Genomic DNA, 17,398 nt, shown 5'->3' with positions numbered 1-17,398 from the left:
ATCTATCTATCTATCTATCTATCTATCTATCTATCTATCTATCTATCTATCTATTCATCCATCTATCTTCTGTGAACAAATGAGGATAAAATGATCTTACGACCATCATCTTACGAGGCATAAATCCAACTTCCAGTTGTTTTGTATGTTCATTGTATAGTCTTGTAAAAGTTAACTCTACTAATATAAATATAAAGTGTTTTTGGATAATGATCCTTGTTCTGCATCCATGTTTGTATAATAGCTAACGGCCAGCAAATTTCAAGACAGGGATATCTATTGTGTAGAATATTGTTTTAATTAGGCAAAGATGTGTTACATTTATTTCTACTACAGAATATTATTTTAATTGTGTAAAGGTGTGTTACTTTTGTTTATGCTTCATTTTCTCAATATATAGGCATGTGTGCTTAATTATGAAAGGATGTGTTGTGTTTGCTTGTCCTTGCCTGCCAAAGGAACCTGATTGATCTAACAAAGCACTGAATGACTAGGGAGAGATTGGATACGAGGGGCTTCCAGTCAGAGAGAATAAATAGGAGGAGAACTCTAGGTTCAAGGAGAAGAAGAAGATGCCTAGGGCAAGAAGACAGGCAGCCACCGCCAGCTAGGAGACATAGAGAAGAGGTCAAAGTAAGATATACAGAAGTTAGAAAGATAATAAGCCCCGAGGCAAAAGGTAGATAAAGAGAAACAGGTTAATTTAAGTTAAAAGAGGTAGCCAGAAATGTGCTTGAGCTAGGCCGAGCTTTCAAAACTAATAATATGTTTGTGTGTCATGATTTGGGAGCTTATTGGTGTCCCCAAAGGAAAAGCCTGGTACAATCTACTTTCAAAATGGATAAGAATGGAAAGAGGATACATATTTATTTAAAGAAAACAAACGATATAGAGAAGAAGAGACAAGAAAGTCATGTGCAGCGGCATCCATATATTGTGTGCCTGTGGCCCACACCAACAAATCCATGTGCTAATGGAAGGCTTAAAGGGGCTCAAGGGGAGAGGTCCATGGTGGAGGTCTCACAGAGATCTGCAAGTCTGTCTGCTAGACCTGCTGCCCCAAAGACAGAGTCTGCACTTTTATTTATTTATTTATTTATTTATTTATTTATTTATTTATTTGAGACAGGATTTCTCTGTAGCTTTGGAGCTTGTCCTGGAACTCACTCTGTAGACCAAGTTGGCCTCAAACTCAAAGAGATCCACTCGCCTCTGCCTAGCCGAGTCCGTACTTTAAAAGGCCCCTGTAAATAAGGGAGAGGAGATGCCATAGGCAAAAAAAGAAAAAGCAGATGCTGGTAAGAACGAGGGTGCTGTGTACAAGATAAGGTGGCCGAAAGACCAGACTCAGAATGAAGATACTGGGGATGCCCACAGAGTCGGCATCTGTGATAGCCATGCACTTCTGGGGACTGTAGAGTTTGACATACTGTGTTTTCAAGTTTTATTTGGTAAAATAAAAGCAAGAAGAAGCGAGATGTAGGAGGATGGGCTAAATGGTAGGAAATTTTCCTAGCAATCACAGGACCCTGCCCATGGTCCTCAACACCAGGAAAAAATAGGAAGGAAGGGATTGTCTGTATAGGATCAATTTTCTGTGAACTGAAGCTTCAGTTAGTTAGCATCCTTCTAATTTAACTAGAAAATTCTGCAAATAGTACATATTTTTAACTTTAATCAGCTTTCAAGTTTGTAAAAGTTTTACTATCAGGGAATGAGGTTTGGGAGATATTAGGGGCACAGAAACCATTGCCCTTTTCAAATAATTCACGAGCGTACTAATTATGTGTCAGATATGAAGGCTGAGGTATTGTGACCTTCAAGCCAACAAAAGGCCTCTCCAAGTAAGCCATTTTCATGTACGTTAATAAATCGAACAATGCTTCTCCATAGCTAAATAATAGATGTTTGCTCTTCTGTCATATGGAAGAGCAAACCAGTAGTTGTTTTCCCATTCATGTATTAAACGTGATGCCAGAAAAAGCAAGACATATCTCCACTGAAATTTCAGTTCATCGTCTTAAAATAGCGGCCCAAAAATACTTGCTAGTTATTTGCTAGTCCTACCACCCCTGAATCTCCTGAATCTGAATTCATTTTGTGTTTTAGCACATGAGGCACATATATATAAACATATATATATATATATATATGAATGAAAGATAGATAGATAGATAGATAGATAGATAGATAGATAGAGACAGTGAAATAATTTTAGTAGTTCAAAAACAAAAACACTCGGTCACACTGGGAGATGGCTCAGCATAAAGGCATCTATCGTGAAAACTGAAGATCTGCGTCCTGCCCCCACATCCACACAGTGGAAGGAGAAAAGCCAACTCCCATTAAGTTGTCCTCTGACTTCCTCGCATACGCATGGTTCTTGCTGCCCTGCATGCATGTGCACACACCCCCCAACCCCACTGAAGTTTTAGAAAAATTAAAAAAAAAGTGCTTTTCTTTAGAAACTCCCATGGTGCTAGCAAGACGAATTTTAGATAAACTGGTGTTCATAGGAAGGAAAACTAATTCCATACCCTTTCTCAAATCTAAGACGTGAGATAAGAAACCTGTAAATACCAGGCTTTGGGAATGGCAATTATGGTAACTGTTTAAAAGAACGCTCATTTCAGTGGGAGGAAGCGTAAGCTTCAAAAGCATTGGTTAAAATAGATTTGGGTGTCACTAATACTTGAATTAAATTGGCTGCCAGAATGTCAGATAACGTTCATTAAGTTACAGTAGAAAAGCAAGAACAGGAAATAATATTTAATTATCTAGTGTTAGTCCAGCTTGGGATCCCAGCATATTTGATGTTGAATAAAACATGAATAAGATACAGCCATGCTTAATGCAGCTTCAGTGTGCATAATAGACCTCTGGGAAATAATAAAACAATTACAGTCTTAAAATAAACCACAATCAAAGGAGCTTCCAAGAACCTATTAGCATGCGATCCACGGGTAAACCTTACCCATCCCCAAAGAATGTCTTATTATGGGTTAGATGTTGATAACAAGAGACTCTGGGAGGCTACTGATTCATTCACCAGCATTTCCTCTTTATGTTGATTCCCTCAGGCTCCCTTTGGTTATTTAGTTTAATGGTTTCTCTGAATGATTTTATGAAGGAGATATCTGATATTTATAAAAGTGTTGCTTGACACCGCACTTTCGGTAAATGCATGCATGCCCTTCTTCATCCACAATAGCAAACATTTCTGTGTTTCCTCAGTGGCCCCAACTAATTGGCAATGTCTTGAATTCTATTAAAGGTGGCAAACCTTGCTTGTTCCATGTCAACAAATGAAGATGGGATTAAAATCGTCAGGATCGCCGCAAATCACCTGGAAACCCTGTGTCCACAGGTAGGGGAACTAAGTCAATGTGTCCTATATGGGTGTGCTTGATCCTTCATACCTAACTGAGATTGTTAGCATGCATACAAGGCATAGTGAATGCTCAGATCAAGGCCTATTCTTTACCAAGGAAGTAGTTCCCCTAGCTGTTTGGGATGATCCTGTGAGATTTGTTGAGTTACATATCTACAGCTGTCTGAAGCTGGCTAAGAACCATTGCAAATGGGCACATCTGAATCAAGACCCGGCTCATGCTGCTAAATCTCTTTAACCTCTACTTAAGAAACAGCCTCATTTTGGAGATTTCTGAGGGGAAAAAATAGCTCTGTACCATAAGTCCTAAAATATTATAAGATGAAAGGATATTTTTAGTGAAAGTCATCTGTTTTACAGATGAGAAAATTTGTTAATAGAAAAATTAAAATTTATAGAGATGTTTATTATAAATCAGTAGTTCTTCTGTCAGTAAAAACAGGATGGTGATAAAACTTTAATAGAAGCCACAGACAACCCTTATGCAAGGTTTTACTAATACAATCCATGGTGTGTGTTTATTTTGGGAAGGGTTGTTGTTTTAGAATTTTAGATGGTAGTTCATGATGGTAACTGGGATAATATTAACACTCTCATACCTGAGGATCAGAAGTGTGAGGCCACCGTGCCTGGACTAGAGAGAAAGACAGTGTCCGAATGCAGTTGAACCCATACCAACCCAACGAAGCAACCAAGGAAGATATGACTTGTCAAAACTATTTTCTTGGTAACTGTTCAGTAGTTTTTTAAGATACAATGAACAGCATAATTTTAGGGAATTATTTTAGAACCATGGTTTCTTTGAAGTCATGAATCAGAAGGGCACATATTAAATATTAAACACACTTTAAAAAAAGCAGAAAAAGGTGTGCATATAGACTTCTGTAAAGATTACAAATGGTGTAAGGAGAACTTGTTAAATGCTTGATTGATCTTACTGACAATTTCATTGCTAATACTACTGAGGGAAGAACCAAGGTGGCTGTTTCCTTAGAATTAAGACAAGGCTAGCTGGTCTGAAGCAGTGATCTTCCAACTGATAAGCAGTCTTCTATGGGAACTTGTGGGGAACAGGGTACTGCAACAAGGTCTCTAAAGCTGTTGAGCTTCTTGAACAAACTTCAAGTGCTTAATACAGGTTCTTGTGTCTAAGTGGTGGCCAACACTTGATGCTATTACTTCATGGAGTCTCTTTTCAGTGTAAAGACCTGTAAGTGTGGATCTAGCTGTCAATTTCCTGATTTGGGGGGAGAGTGTGCTTTCCCCCGCCAAGTCTGAGCATTTGACATTCTAATTTTGTTACATGCCTATATTTTTTTGTTCATTTTTAAAGGGGAAGATTTTTAAAATTAATATTCCTTGGTATTTTCTGACATGAATACTATGTATTAAGATCATAACCATACCCTAATCAATTTCTTCTCCAACTCTTCTTGGACTCCTACTATATCTTGTTCCCAAATTCATTATTATGGCCTCTTCTTCTTCCTCCTCCTGTTTTCTTGAGTCTTGTTAGTGTCATACATGTGTGTATGGGTGTAACTTTATCTTCTGAAGCATGAGCAACCTACCATGGGCTATCGCAGAAAAAACTCTGAATTTTCCTCTCTCAGTAGCCATCATCTGTGAATTGCTCCTGAGCTAGGAGTGGGGCCTGGTGAACCTACTCTTACATGTTGTGGTATGGACTGAATTAATCTCATGAAGGCCTTCTGAAGGTATCCACAGGTAGAGTGAGTTCTTGAGTGGGCTAGTTCTGTTAAGTCCAGAAGACATGGCATACCAGCATGCCTCTCCAGCTGCTGGCTCTTACAGCCCTTCTCCTGCTTCTTCTCCAGTGTTTCCCGAGTGCTGGGAGGGCATGTCCCAGTTAGAATCAAGCACAGTCACTTATCCTTCTCAGTCTGACAAATTCTGAGTCTCTGTATTAGCCACCGTCCACCGCATTAAGAAACTTCTCTGGTGAGAGGTGAAGGGTCTAAGGATTTGTGGTAATAAGGGTATATATTTAGAGGCTTGACTTTGATACTATATCACTTCTTTGCTGATGTTTTAAATTAGATTACATCTATTGCACATGGTATTGTATTTCATAGGGATATTTTCATGTAAGTGTGTATTGTTCTTTGACCTCATTGCCCCAAGGTTTTCTATGCTTTCCTTTATTTCCTTTTCAAGTTCTATTGGTCTCCTTAATTTCCCTAGAGAGTTTCACATTACTTTTTTGTATAATATGCATACATGATTTTATATCTCAACAGGGAATTTATAGTCCCCAAAGGAAAAAAAAAGTGTAATGTTTGTCCTTCTGAATCTGACTTAAATCCCTTGTTGTGATATTATCCAGTTGCATTCATTTTATGCAAACAATGTAGTTTCTTTCTTCTTTATTGCTCAGTAAAATTCTATTGTGTATTTGTATACACACATATGTGTACACATTTACATATACATGTGTGTATATGTAAATAAAATATTTGTTTTCGCTTTCTCCCCTTTCACAAAATTTTTAGGATGACTCACAAATGTCATAAAAGTCATGTGATAATTTTTAAAAAATGTTATAATACTTGAGATTTATTTTGTAGTATGTTATCGAATCTTTCTCTCAAGCAGCATATTTTATACATGTAATATACAAATATATAATATGTATGTTTTTATACATATATTTCTTTAATCACATTTTTAGATCCTTTATTGATTCTTTGAATTTATATTACTTTGTTTTTAATTTTATAATTAAAAACAATCTTTTGCATGCTCATGGCCTCCAAAAATTTATTTGGCCAATCAACCCTTTCCTTAAACAGTAAGCTTACATATTTGAATCTCCGTAGTTCTCTCTACTTTGTAACTTAGAAAGTACCTAACGTTTAAGATACCAAATGGATAACACATCCCTCTGTGCTTCCTTCAACTATTTTTTCTTCTTTTTTCCCTTGGTTTAGTTCATGAGATAGCCACTTGTTCAGTAAGACATTTGTGTACATGTGAAAGGATTTATTTTTTCAGCAAATATTCATTGAATAACTACTATGTGGAAAACACTGCATATATTTGGAGAGAAAATATCTAATAATTTATCCCCTACACTCAAAGGAAAATCAGTATCTAAGGCTATTAAATAAATATTTATTCAACATATAAGGGAATGGAAGGTTTCTAACATAAGACAAAGACATTACAGATTTATATAGATTAAAAAGCCTTTTGTTCATAAGTTGTAAAAGTTTCCTTGATGTATGCATCTTACTGGTTGATAAGATAAAGATGCTGTTAGTTTTGGTTATATCGGATTAATATAAATATACTAATTAAATGCTGATTAGAGTAGATATATTTATTACCCATGAAACATTGAGACATTGACTAATTAGCAACAATCGCATACTTTTTTTCTTATCCATGTCAATGATTCATTAGTAATTTGAGTAAAATTCTGGAATTATCTGTGAGGCAGGGTCATACTGTGTAGGGCTGATAGGACTCGAGTTTGATTTGTAAACATTTTGGCCCCAAAGTTGTAGTGATCCACGTACTTCTGCCTCCCAAAGGATGGACATTACAGATATGTGGCACCATGCCCAGCCTGTATTAATGCACTTATAAGAGGATAAATAATATGTATTAACTGAAACTAGTCTTTTCCAAAACCTTTATAGTCTAGGTTATGAATTATAATTAATTATGAAGTCTATAATAAGTATAAATATTAAACCATAGGTATCAGATTAAAACTATTGGAAGAGGGATGGAGTGGAATAGAAAGGTGTTGGAACACAGTCCAGGAATGGAGTTGTACGAGAATTCTGAGCACTTGTGAAAAAACTATAAAACAACTAGAGTCTTGTGATCTCAGTTTCTTTAAAACACAGAACTGTTCTTGAAACATATTTTCATACCCTTCCCAGGTGTAGTGGATAGGAGTGAGTAAACTTCAACTGTTAGTATTATTATACCTCTATGAAAAGACATGTTTTTGCCAGATGTGGCTTCTTCTTGAATACATTACTTATGTGATTATAGCCTCAGAGTATAAATTGTCTGATGCTCTGGATAAAGTTGGCTATTTCATGAGACTTTAATCTGCCTCATGGTTAAGTCCAGCTTTCCCAGGTTTATGCCATCAACTAGAGTCATAAACAGGCAGGCACGAAGAAAGTCCTGACTCTCAGAAATACAAGATAATAGTTGTTTCAAAGTGGGTTTCAATAGCTTGTGAGAACTTTGAGGGAAATGGGAGGCAGCGGTGGGGAAGAGACAGAAATCTTTAATAAATAAATAAATAAATTTAAAAAAAGTTAATACGGTTTAACTTGTTTTAATCAAAAAATAAGTTCTGAAAGGATCCCCAAGCTTCTCTGAACTTCAAATTGATTTTAGAATATTTTTACATTTTATGCATATTTGTATTTTGAAAGCTTATGTATCTGTACATCACACACATGCTTGAGACCAAAGGAAAGTGTTAGAGCCCCTGGAGCAAGAGGTAAGATGGCTGTGAGCTGCCACGTGGTGCTTAGGGTAGAACCTGGGTCCTCTGGAAGAGCAATAATTTCACTCAACTACTGAGCCATTTCTGAAATTCCTCAAATTGACTTTTTTTTTTCTTTTTTTTCTCCCCCTCCCCCCACTCCTCTCCCCCTCCTCTCACTCTTCTTCCCCTCCCCCACTCTTCTCCCCCTCCTCCCACTCCTCTCCCCCTCCTTCTCCAATCCAAAGAGCAGTCAGGGTTCCCTGCCCTGTGGAAAGTCCAAGGTCCTCCCCCCTATTGCATATATTTGTTTTTACTGCTCATCCTGGAATTTGGAATTATTCTTCTTCTTGGAGTACTCCAGTTGTGTGTGTGTGTGTGTGTGTGTGTGTTAGTAGTAGTTGTAGTAGTTTTATAGCTTTGTGCTTTGACAATATCTATTAAAATACAAAAGCATTTAACTTTTGAACATTAACCCAACTCCCAGATATTTCTGAAAACAAATATGTGTATATATGTTTGCAAAATGTATGAGTAAAATTTTAACACAAAAGCTTCCATAATGACAAACTAAATGTCTGTCATCACCAAATTGAAAGCTGCTTAAGAAGTAAGTCAGCTTGCGTGAAGGTTGGTTGCTTTTACACTTGTTTGGAGGTCTTTCATCCAAAAGACAGAACTATTAAAAAATCATTCTAAGTTGACTCTGGAGTGAGTGGGGATTTCTGACAGCATGACACTTTATTCCTGTTTGCTAAGTCTTGTTGAATTCACCCTAGGCTCAACATATTAAATCATTGTTCCCCATTGTGCTTAAAGTGCTAGAAGTAAAATGTTTTGTTACAGGTGGCTTGCTTTCGAGGAGGATTGTCGCTTGCAGCATATTTAACAGACAGCATTTGAAATAGTGACAAGTCTTGAAACTGAGTTGTATGTAATCCTCATGAATGCAACAGAAAAATATTCAGCCAAGGGAACATGAGCATTAGAGACACATGTTCACTGTCATCAAATCTTCAAAGGGCCCTAAAGTGAAAGACTGTTTCTGACAGGCCCTGAGCGGCACAGCTACAGTCTCTGAGCTGAATCCAGGAGGCATGTTTCAAATCAGTGTAGAAACAAGGCTGGTAGCAGGGTTGTTCTGACTTAAATCTAACTTAAGACGAAGGGTCTCAATGTCACCGACATCATAACATTTGGCTAAGGCAGATGACTACTTGAGCCATATACCATGCAGAATGCACAAGCCTAGAGGGTCCCAGTACCCCATTTCTGAGATCCCCTTCGGGACGAGGGGATAGAAGAAGGAATGTGATCGGGATGGTAGGAATGCTGAGACACTGTAGATATCGAGACAATTATACCTGAACTAGCCTAAGCATAAAAGGGTAAATTATCGTTAGGTTTCAACTGTTCACTATTTTGAAAAATCCTTTATTAGTTTTTAAAGTTATTTGTTTATGTGTGGGGAAGGGGATGTGCAGCTGAGTGTGGTGCCTGAGGAGATCAGGAGAGAGTGTCAGATCTTTAGAGCTGGAGTCACAGGAGACAGTGACCTATCTGACTCTCTAGAAGAGTGGAATACACTATTTTCACCAAAGAGCTATTTTTTTCATGCCCCAGTAATATTATTTTTAACAACTTACTTGGAAGAATACATATATTGCTGAAATGTACCAGTGTTTCCCATTCCTCTTCATTCTCTGGGGGCTATGAAAACTCCATTTTCTAATAAAGTAATAGAAGTCCCAATATGGCACATTGTTTACATGCCAGTCAAGAGAAATGATTGTTGCTATCTACCTCTGAGTGGACAGGATAGTGGCATTGTAAGAGGAGATAATTTTGGTTAGGTTGTAATGCATGATAGTATACATTTATGCATGTATATATGTATATATCATATGTATATAATTATAATTATATATCATATTATGAATATGCACATTATAATGTATATACCACCATTTTTATTTGCATATTAGTGCAAAACTGAAAGAGAAGGAATTCAAGATTCTAGAATATTTCCTACTTGGGAATAATGATTAAAATTGGGAGTCAACTGAAGGCAGAACTGGAGGCAAGGTCTTAATCACAATCAATTGCAGAAGCAGATAGTACAAATATTGCTTCTCTAAAACTCTGCAACTTCCAGAATTGAAAAGGACATTTTGTATACCACTTTTTGAATTCTAATTATGAGTTGGTGAAAGCATTTTCATTGTCTACAGTGAAATGATGTAAGTAAAATTTCTGATATAGCAAAATGTATTCAGCAACTTGATTATAATTGTGTATTATTTACCTTTCTCTTATTCATCAAATACACTTTATCTTTGGAATAAAATAATAAACAATAATCCTTCATATTTCTACTTCATTGCTTGCAAAAGAAAAATTCCACCTCGGTGTAAGTTCCTCCTTTCTGTCCTCTTTTGTTTAAAAAATCTACTTAGGTTTAAAAAGTCATATAAGAGAGCTCTCAATTTAGGTTACTCAGTTATATTATGTTAGCAATGTAACAGTTGCATGATTTTAATCCCTTTAAAGTTGTTATGATGCTAAAATTGTGAAATGAAATTAATTTTATATACTAGGTTCTGGGTTGTCCATGTCTAGATCGCTACTCTGGATTTCCACTTTCAAAGAAAGACAGAGAAGCAACGATTTTTTTAAGATATGGTGAACTATTGCCACTTGCTGACATGATTGAATAAAAGCCAAGCACACTGTACCTTACCAAAGACATCTGAGAAAGCACTCTCCTTTTTGGGGAGCTAGAGATCTCACACCTTAATGATCTTAAGAGTTATCTCTATGAATGGGATTCTATAATTTATGAAAAAATAATGAAAAACTTGGATATTTTCCTTATGGAGAATAGACTCAATCAGGCAGCTGCTCACAAGTACTTAAATTTTGCAAATCTAATCATGTTTTCCAATCTTGGTCTAATTTCAATCGCACCTAGAAGAGCATTATTGTCTCTCCATCTGTCCTACTGATGAAATTGTACCCGATGACTCAGCATACCTACAGAGCTTCAGGAGGCTCCGAATACATTTCCAGCGATTTGCACAGACTTAAGAGAGGCAATGTTTTCAATGTAGCTTTTGGGGAATGTAAAACTACTTTGCAAAAGGTTTCTGGTTGTGGTAACTAGGGAAGAAAGTTGTTTATTTTATGCGTAGAATCTTGGAATAAAGAAGCAGTGTATTTGAGAGAGGGTGTGAACTGAGGGATGTGTTGAAAATGTCAGATCTGTGAGAGTGTGGACTGTGTCTTGTTGATGAGTCTTGCTACTAGCATCAGTTAAATAGTAGGAAGCTAAAATAAATGTTGTGTTTATTTTGATTGTTTTCTTGTTTGTTGTATGGAGGAGGGAGGAAAACTTTCTGGAATCAATTCTCTTCCCACCATGTAGGTTCCAGGGATTGACAGATTAGGCTGCTAGGGGCTCTACCTGAAGAGCCAGCCTTAAGTGGTGGATGCTTAGTGTGTGTGTATTGACTGACTGGTCAGGGTTCAGAGCACTATTTTCTTCTTTCTTCATTCTTGAGAAGTGAATTCTGAGATGTACCAGTGTTTCCCATTCCCCTTCCTTCTCTGGGGTCTATAAAAACTCTATTTTCTTTTTTTTAATTTATTTATTTCTTTATTAATTAATTAAAGATTTCTGTCTCTCCCCACCGCTGCCTCCCCTTTCCCTCCCCTTCCCCCAATCAAGTCCCCCTCCCTAGTCAGCCCAAAGAGCAATCAGGGTTCCCTGCCCTGTGGGAAGTCCAAGGACCACCCTCCTCCATCCAGGTCTAGTAAGGTGGGCATCCAAACTGCCTAGGCTCCCATGAAACCAATAGGTGCAGTAGGATCAAAAAGGAAGGTTGGACCCTATCTGGTCCCATGCCTGTGCCTGGGGCCCTTCAAAAGGTCTTGGTGATCAAAAACCCATTGCCATTGTTCTTGAGGTCTCAGTAGTCCTCATTGTCCGCTATGTTCAGCGAGACCGGTTTTAACCCAGGCTTTTTCAGACTCAGGCCAGCTGGCCTTGGTGAGTTCCCGATAGAACATCCCCATTGTCTCAGTGTGTGGGTGCCCCCCTCGCGGTCCTGAGTTTCTTGCTCGTGCTCTCTCTCCTTGTGCTCCTGATTTGGACCTTGAGATTTCAGTCCAGTGCTCCATTGTGGGTCTCTGTCTCTGTCTCCTTTCATCGCCTGACGAAGGTTAATATTCAGGAGGATGCCTATAGGTTTTTCTTTGGGTTCTCCTTCTTATTTAGCTTCTCTAAGAACCCAAAACTCTATTTTCTAACCAAAGATATAGAAGTTGCAATCTGGCATATTGTGCACTGGCATGCCAGCCGTGGAAGCGACTGCTGTTATCTACCTCTGAGTGAACAGGATAGTGTCACTGCAAGAGGAACTAATTCTGATTAGGTTGTGATATATGGTTCAACATAGCACATGCTTTGGTAAGGGCATTGGACTAACATGATGGAAACAATTTTATTTTCTATTTGATTGTGATCAAACATTATGACATCTGAGAAGTATAAGCACTCGGTTTTCTAAATTTTGTTCATTGGGGAGCAAATAAATTTGTATTCATCTTTGAAAACTGATGATAGAAGTTTTGCTTGTGCCTAAACATCAGGTTCATAAAAATCAACGTGAAATAAGTTCATTCCCCAGTAGTTCCAAGCTGGACCCATGAAAGCACTCATGGGGCGTTTATTATATATTTTCTCTTCAGGACAAAATACTCTGAGATTTTGGACATAGTCACTTGAGGCTATAAGAAAGATAAGCAAGAAACAAGTTTGAAGTTGCTTGTAACTAAATGGTTAATCAATTACAATAAATAATTAACGGTTAACTAAGATTATTTGAGATCACACACAAAGCATAAGTCTTTCTCAGTGATGTCATGAAGGCTGGGTGGAGAAAGAGTACCAGCTTGCAGTTAGGAGGATGCTACCTTGCTGAGTTTGGATAGACATGTCTGTCTCCGTGTTGCTATCTCTCTGTACCGTCACCTGACTGCAGTCAGACCTCTCCTCTGCTCTGAGAAACACTACTTTCAGCAAATACATATCAGACTTCTGGGAGCATCCATGGCATTGGGATGAGCTAGGTCAGGGAGAAAGGACTCAGGGTTTACCCACTAGAGAAGCTCTGAAGGATAAATCCTAATGTCTGAGGAAATGTATCCTGGGAGAGGAAACAGAAATTGTGTACTGTAAAGCTCAAGTGGGGAAAATTTTGTTGATGACTCCAAAAGTAACACCCTACATTATGATTTGACACTGAGGCCAAGGCAAAACTGTAAAATAACTACAAATCAGAGAATGCACCCTTCTTTGAATTGTAAAATTAAATATAGACACAGCAATAATATTACTGTAAGAACCAATAGTGTGATACTAATATGTTTGTACCCCTGTGCTGGCCAATGTAAACAACATTCCAGACATATAGGAAAAGTTTATCATAGGAAGTTTATCATCATAGGGAGAGAAAATATTTTAAGCACAAAATAGCAAAATAGTGTTCCAGGGAGAGAGAGAATAAAATGGCATAGGAATTATAGAATAATTTTTGTTGGGAGATTCACAGAAAAGTGACATTTTCTATAGGTCTTAAAAGATAAGAGACATTTGAGAAAATAAAAAGCAAAATCCTAAGTAGAAGAGATGAAAATTTATAAGAGCAAGTGACAAACATGAACCACATTATTTTTCAACCTGAGAACTCTTGACATTTTAGTTCAAGTTTTTGTTATATGAAATTGTCACAGTTGTAGGGTTTGACACATCAGAAAAATTACCATCAATAATAAATTTAAAACATATCCATGCTCATTTCAGTGTTTGTAATTTTAAAATATGCATCATCATAATTAATATTATTACTAAACTTAAATGAGTCTGAGTGTGTATCTGTAGTAGAAAGGCATGTGCACATGCCATGGTACATGTATAGAAATTGAAGGACAATTTTATGGAATTGATATTATCCCTCTCTCAAAGGTTCTAGGGATTAGACTCTAGTTGTCTAGTGTGTATCTAGTTGATACACACTGAATCATCTCATTATCTTCAAGCTCAGTCGATATGATAAGCAAAATTATTTCCACATACATCCAAGCACCATAAGACAGCAAACCAAACTGAGAAGGACTGTGAGGACACAGACAGGGGAGAAAGTAGAGCAGTGCCCTCAATGATGCATGAAGATTTGGTTTAACAGATTTGGCCAAGTCAATACATGTGTGGAACCGTGACTCTACCATTGTGCTTTCTGTGAATTACTCTGGGAAATGTGGCTTCTGAGTAGGGAAACAGTGAGACCACATCAGATGAGATATTACTGAATGTTGTGTGGTGAAATCAGAATCTGGATCAGGGATGGAAGAGTAAAACTTTATAATATAGAAAAAAATGAAAATAGACTATGCAAACTGAATAGTATTTGAAATAGTTTTAAATCATGTGAGAATGGATGTTGGAAGATGATAGTTCCATTAGAAGAACTTGGAAATAAAATGAGTCACTATAGAACACAAAACACATACACACACTTGTACACACACACACACACACACACACACACAGTGAATTTCCGAGGCTGATGATATGACAATGCTACAAGAACTTACAAGGCCAAAGTCAGATCTGGTAACTGTTCTAAAAGAGGTACAGGAACCATAAATGTATGTTGAAATTATAAAAGATCTAAAGCTAAAAGGAGCAACAACAAGATGATTAAGACAATTCATGCAGGAGAGAAAATGAATCTATTATTATTATTATTGAGACAGTCTCTCTGTATAGCCCTAGCTGTCCTAGAACACACTTTGTAGACCAGGCTGACCTCGAACTCACAGATATCCACCTGCCTCTGCCTCCCAAGTGCAGGGATTAAGGGCACATGTCACTACCACCCATGGAAAAAGGATCTCAAGATATTCTGTTAGAATCCAGGGCAGGCTGTGCTTTACCACCACAGACAGAGACTTTTGGCCATTGCAAGGGACAGCACTACATTTTAAAGTGTGAAGAAGTGAACATTTATCCCGTGAACTCAAGCTCACGGAAATGGACCTCATATGAGTTATGCTATATACTAAGGAAATATGATATTCTGATTTTTTGAGGGATTAAAACTCATGTTAAATCTTAAATATACAGGCATTTGCGTCCATTTTTGTGTGCACATGCCTGTATGTGTGCATGTGTGAATACATGCATGTGTGTATGGGTATTTGTGTATATGTTTGATATATGGAATTCCTTGAATGGTTCTAATTGTTTGTTTTTTTTATTGTATTTTATTATTTAAAGCAATCTTTATATATGTATTGTTCATATTTTTCTCTCCCCAAGTCTTTCCAGATTCTCTCCTCCTCTCTATCTACCCAACTTAAAATTATTTTTCCAAAAGCCACACACACACAAAAAAAATAAAACAACAAAACTCTAAACCTAGAAAACAAAATATACTCCCTCTTTCCCCACAAATAATTATAACCATATAAAGTCACAAAAAACTTGTGGATTCTCTTATGTTCATCGTGGACATCATGGGGCTGATATATCCTGCACTTTTTTTTTGAAAAATTTGTTTTTTTTCCCTCTCCCAAATGGTTTTAATGAGAATTCAATTGTTTGAATATAACAAAATAAGATATAATGATATAAAACAAAAAATATCACACTGAAGTTGGACAAGACAAAGCAACAGAAGTAAAGGAACCCAAGAGAAGGCACAAGAATCAGAGATCCCCTCGCCGCCCCTAAAAACACTACACTGGAAACCCTAATAAAACTGCAGAGTATGTGGTACAGATCTGTGCAGACCCTGTGCGTGCTGCTTTAGTCTTTGTAAGTTTGTAAGAGCTTTGCTCATGTTGATTTTGAGGACTTTGTGGTTTTTGGTGTCCTCCATCCCCTTTGGCTCTTACACTCCTTCTGTCTCCTTTGCTGTGGGGTTCCCTGAGTTCTGAGCGGAAGGATTTTTTGGAGACACCCCCCTTGTGGCTGAGTGTTCCAATGTGTCTCATCCTCTGTGTAATGTCTGTCTATGAGTCTCTATATTTCTTCTTCTCTGATGACAGTTGAATAGATACCAATCTTCTTCTTTTAGACCAGTATTATTTTGTTTTGCCCTAGGTCCCCATGCTATGTAGTCTCAGGTTGTTGGTCATCAGGTAGTATTCTATCTCATGACATACGCCTTAAGTCACATCTGTCATTGGCTGGTTATTCCCACAAGCTTTGATCTACCATTGCCCAAACACAGTGGTTCTCAACCTTCCTAATACTGTGACCCTTTAATACAGTTCCTCACATTGTGGTGATGCTCAACCATAACATTATTTAGCTGCTACTTCATAACTGTAAATTTGTTACACTTATGAAATGTAATGCAAGCACCCGGTATGCAGGACATCATATTTGTAACCCCCAAAGGGGTCACAACCCACAGGTTGAGAACCACTGTTAGCATATCTTGCAGGGAATATATAGGTTCAGATAATGGTTTTGTGGCTGGCTTGGTATTTATGTTTCAATTTTGACAAAATACTGAGTACCTTCCTATACCAAACATTTTTAAATGTTGGGGTGAAAGCTCTCTATAGATATCAGCTCTCCATTTCCATATTCAGTGTGTTGTGTAGGTATCATGTTCAGCAACAGAGATTAGCTGTCAGTTTGTGGAAAATAACTTATAGACTTAAGAAAAGTCTGGCTTGTTTGGGGATTCCTGCGGGGCCTCTTTGAACTCAAGATGTAGCCCAAGTCTGGTACTGCAAGCTTAGTTTGGTGACAAGAGATGGCCAAAAGGGACTCTGTCTCTCCTACTTTGTTGATTTCATTTAGATCACCTTTGTGTATGCATATATTTTTTAAAGTTTCATTGCATTAGCTTTACATACAACCCCTAAAATGGCCCTTTATTTCATTGCTTCTCCCCATAATTCTGCCCACAACCCCCTTTCCCTACTTCACTTGATCCTTCAATTTTAGAGCCCCCCACCCATCCAGAAGTATCAATTCTATTTCCCTTTCATAAGGAGATCTATCTGTTCCCTCTAGTTCCTTACTTTTTATCTATCCTCCATGGTTCTATAGACTGTAGCTTGGTTATCACTGACTTAGAAGCTGATATCCATATGTAAGTGAATACACACCATATTTACCTTTCTGGGTCTGGGATATTTTACTAAGGATAATCTTTTTAATTTCAAATACCATGTGTTTTTATTGGGTTGAGACTGTTGGTATTAAGAGAAATCAGGGACCCGCAATTGTTGATTCCTCTTATTTTTGTTGTTGCTGCTACTGGTGGTTGTGTGGTGGTGGTAGTGGTGCGCCACCGGGCGATGGTGGCGCATGCCTTTAATCCCAGTACTCGGGAGGCAGAGGCAGGTGGATCTCTGTGAGTTTGAGACCAGAGACCAGCCTGGTCTACAGAGCTAGTGCCAGGACAGGCTCCAAAGCTACAGAGAAACCCTGTCTTGAAAAACCAAAA

The 17,398-nt window shown here is 37.6% G+C and overlaps 1 protein-coding gene across 1 annotated transcript in view; it reads left to right on the top strand.

Annotated features, from left to right (window-relative positions):
- Positions 1-17,398, top strand: part of Ctnna3 (catenin alpha 3) — a 1,282,010-nt gene that overhangs the window by 811,342 nt on the left and 453,270 nt on the right. Inside the window, exon 10 of the mRNA XM_050141069.1 lies at positions 3,275-3,367. Within this exon, the coding sequence (XP_049997026.1) occupies positions 3,275-3,367 (93 nt within the window). The remainder of the gene's footprint in view (positions 1-3,274; positions 3,368-17,398) is intronic.

Source organism: Alexandromys fortis, unplaced genomic scaffold, assembly GCF_014885135.2.
Source record: "Alexandromys fortis isolate MF-2015 unplaced genomic scaffold, M_Fortis_MF-2015_v1.1 scaffold_9, whole genome shotgun sequence".
Classification (NCBI taxonomy): Eukaryota; Metazoa; Chordata; class Mammalia; order Rodentia; family Cricetidae; genus Alexandromys; species Alexandromys fortis.
Note: the sequence above shows the minus strand (reverse complement) of the source record. Positions and strands in the feature narration are given on the sequence as shown.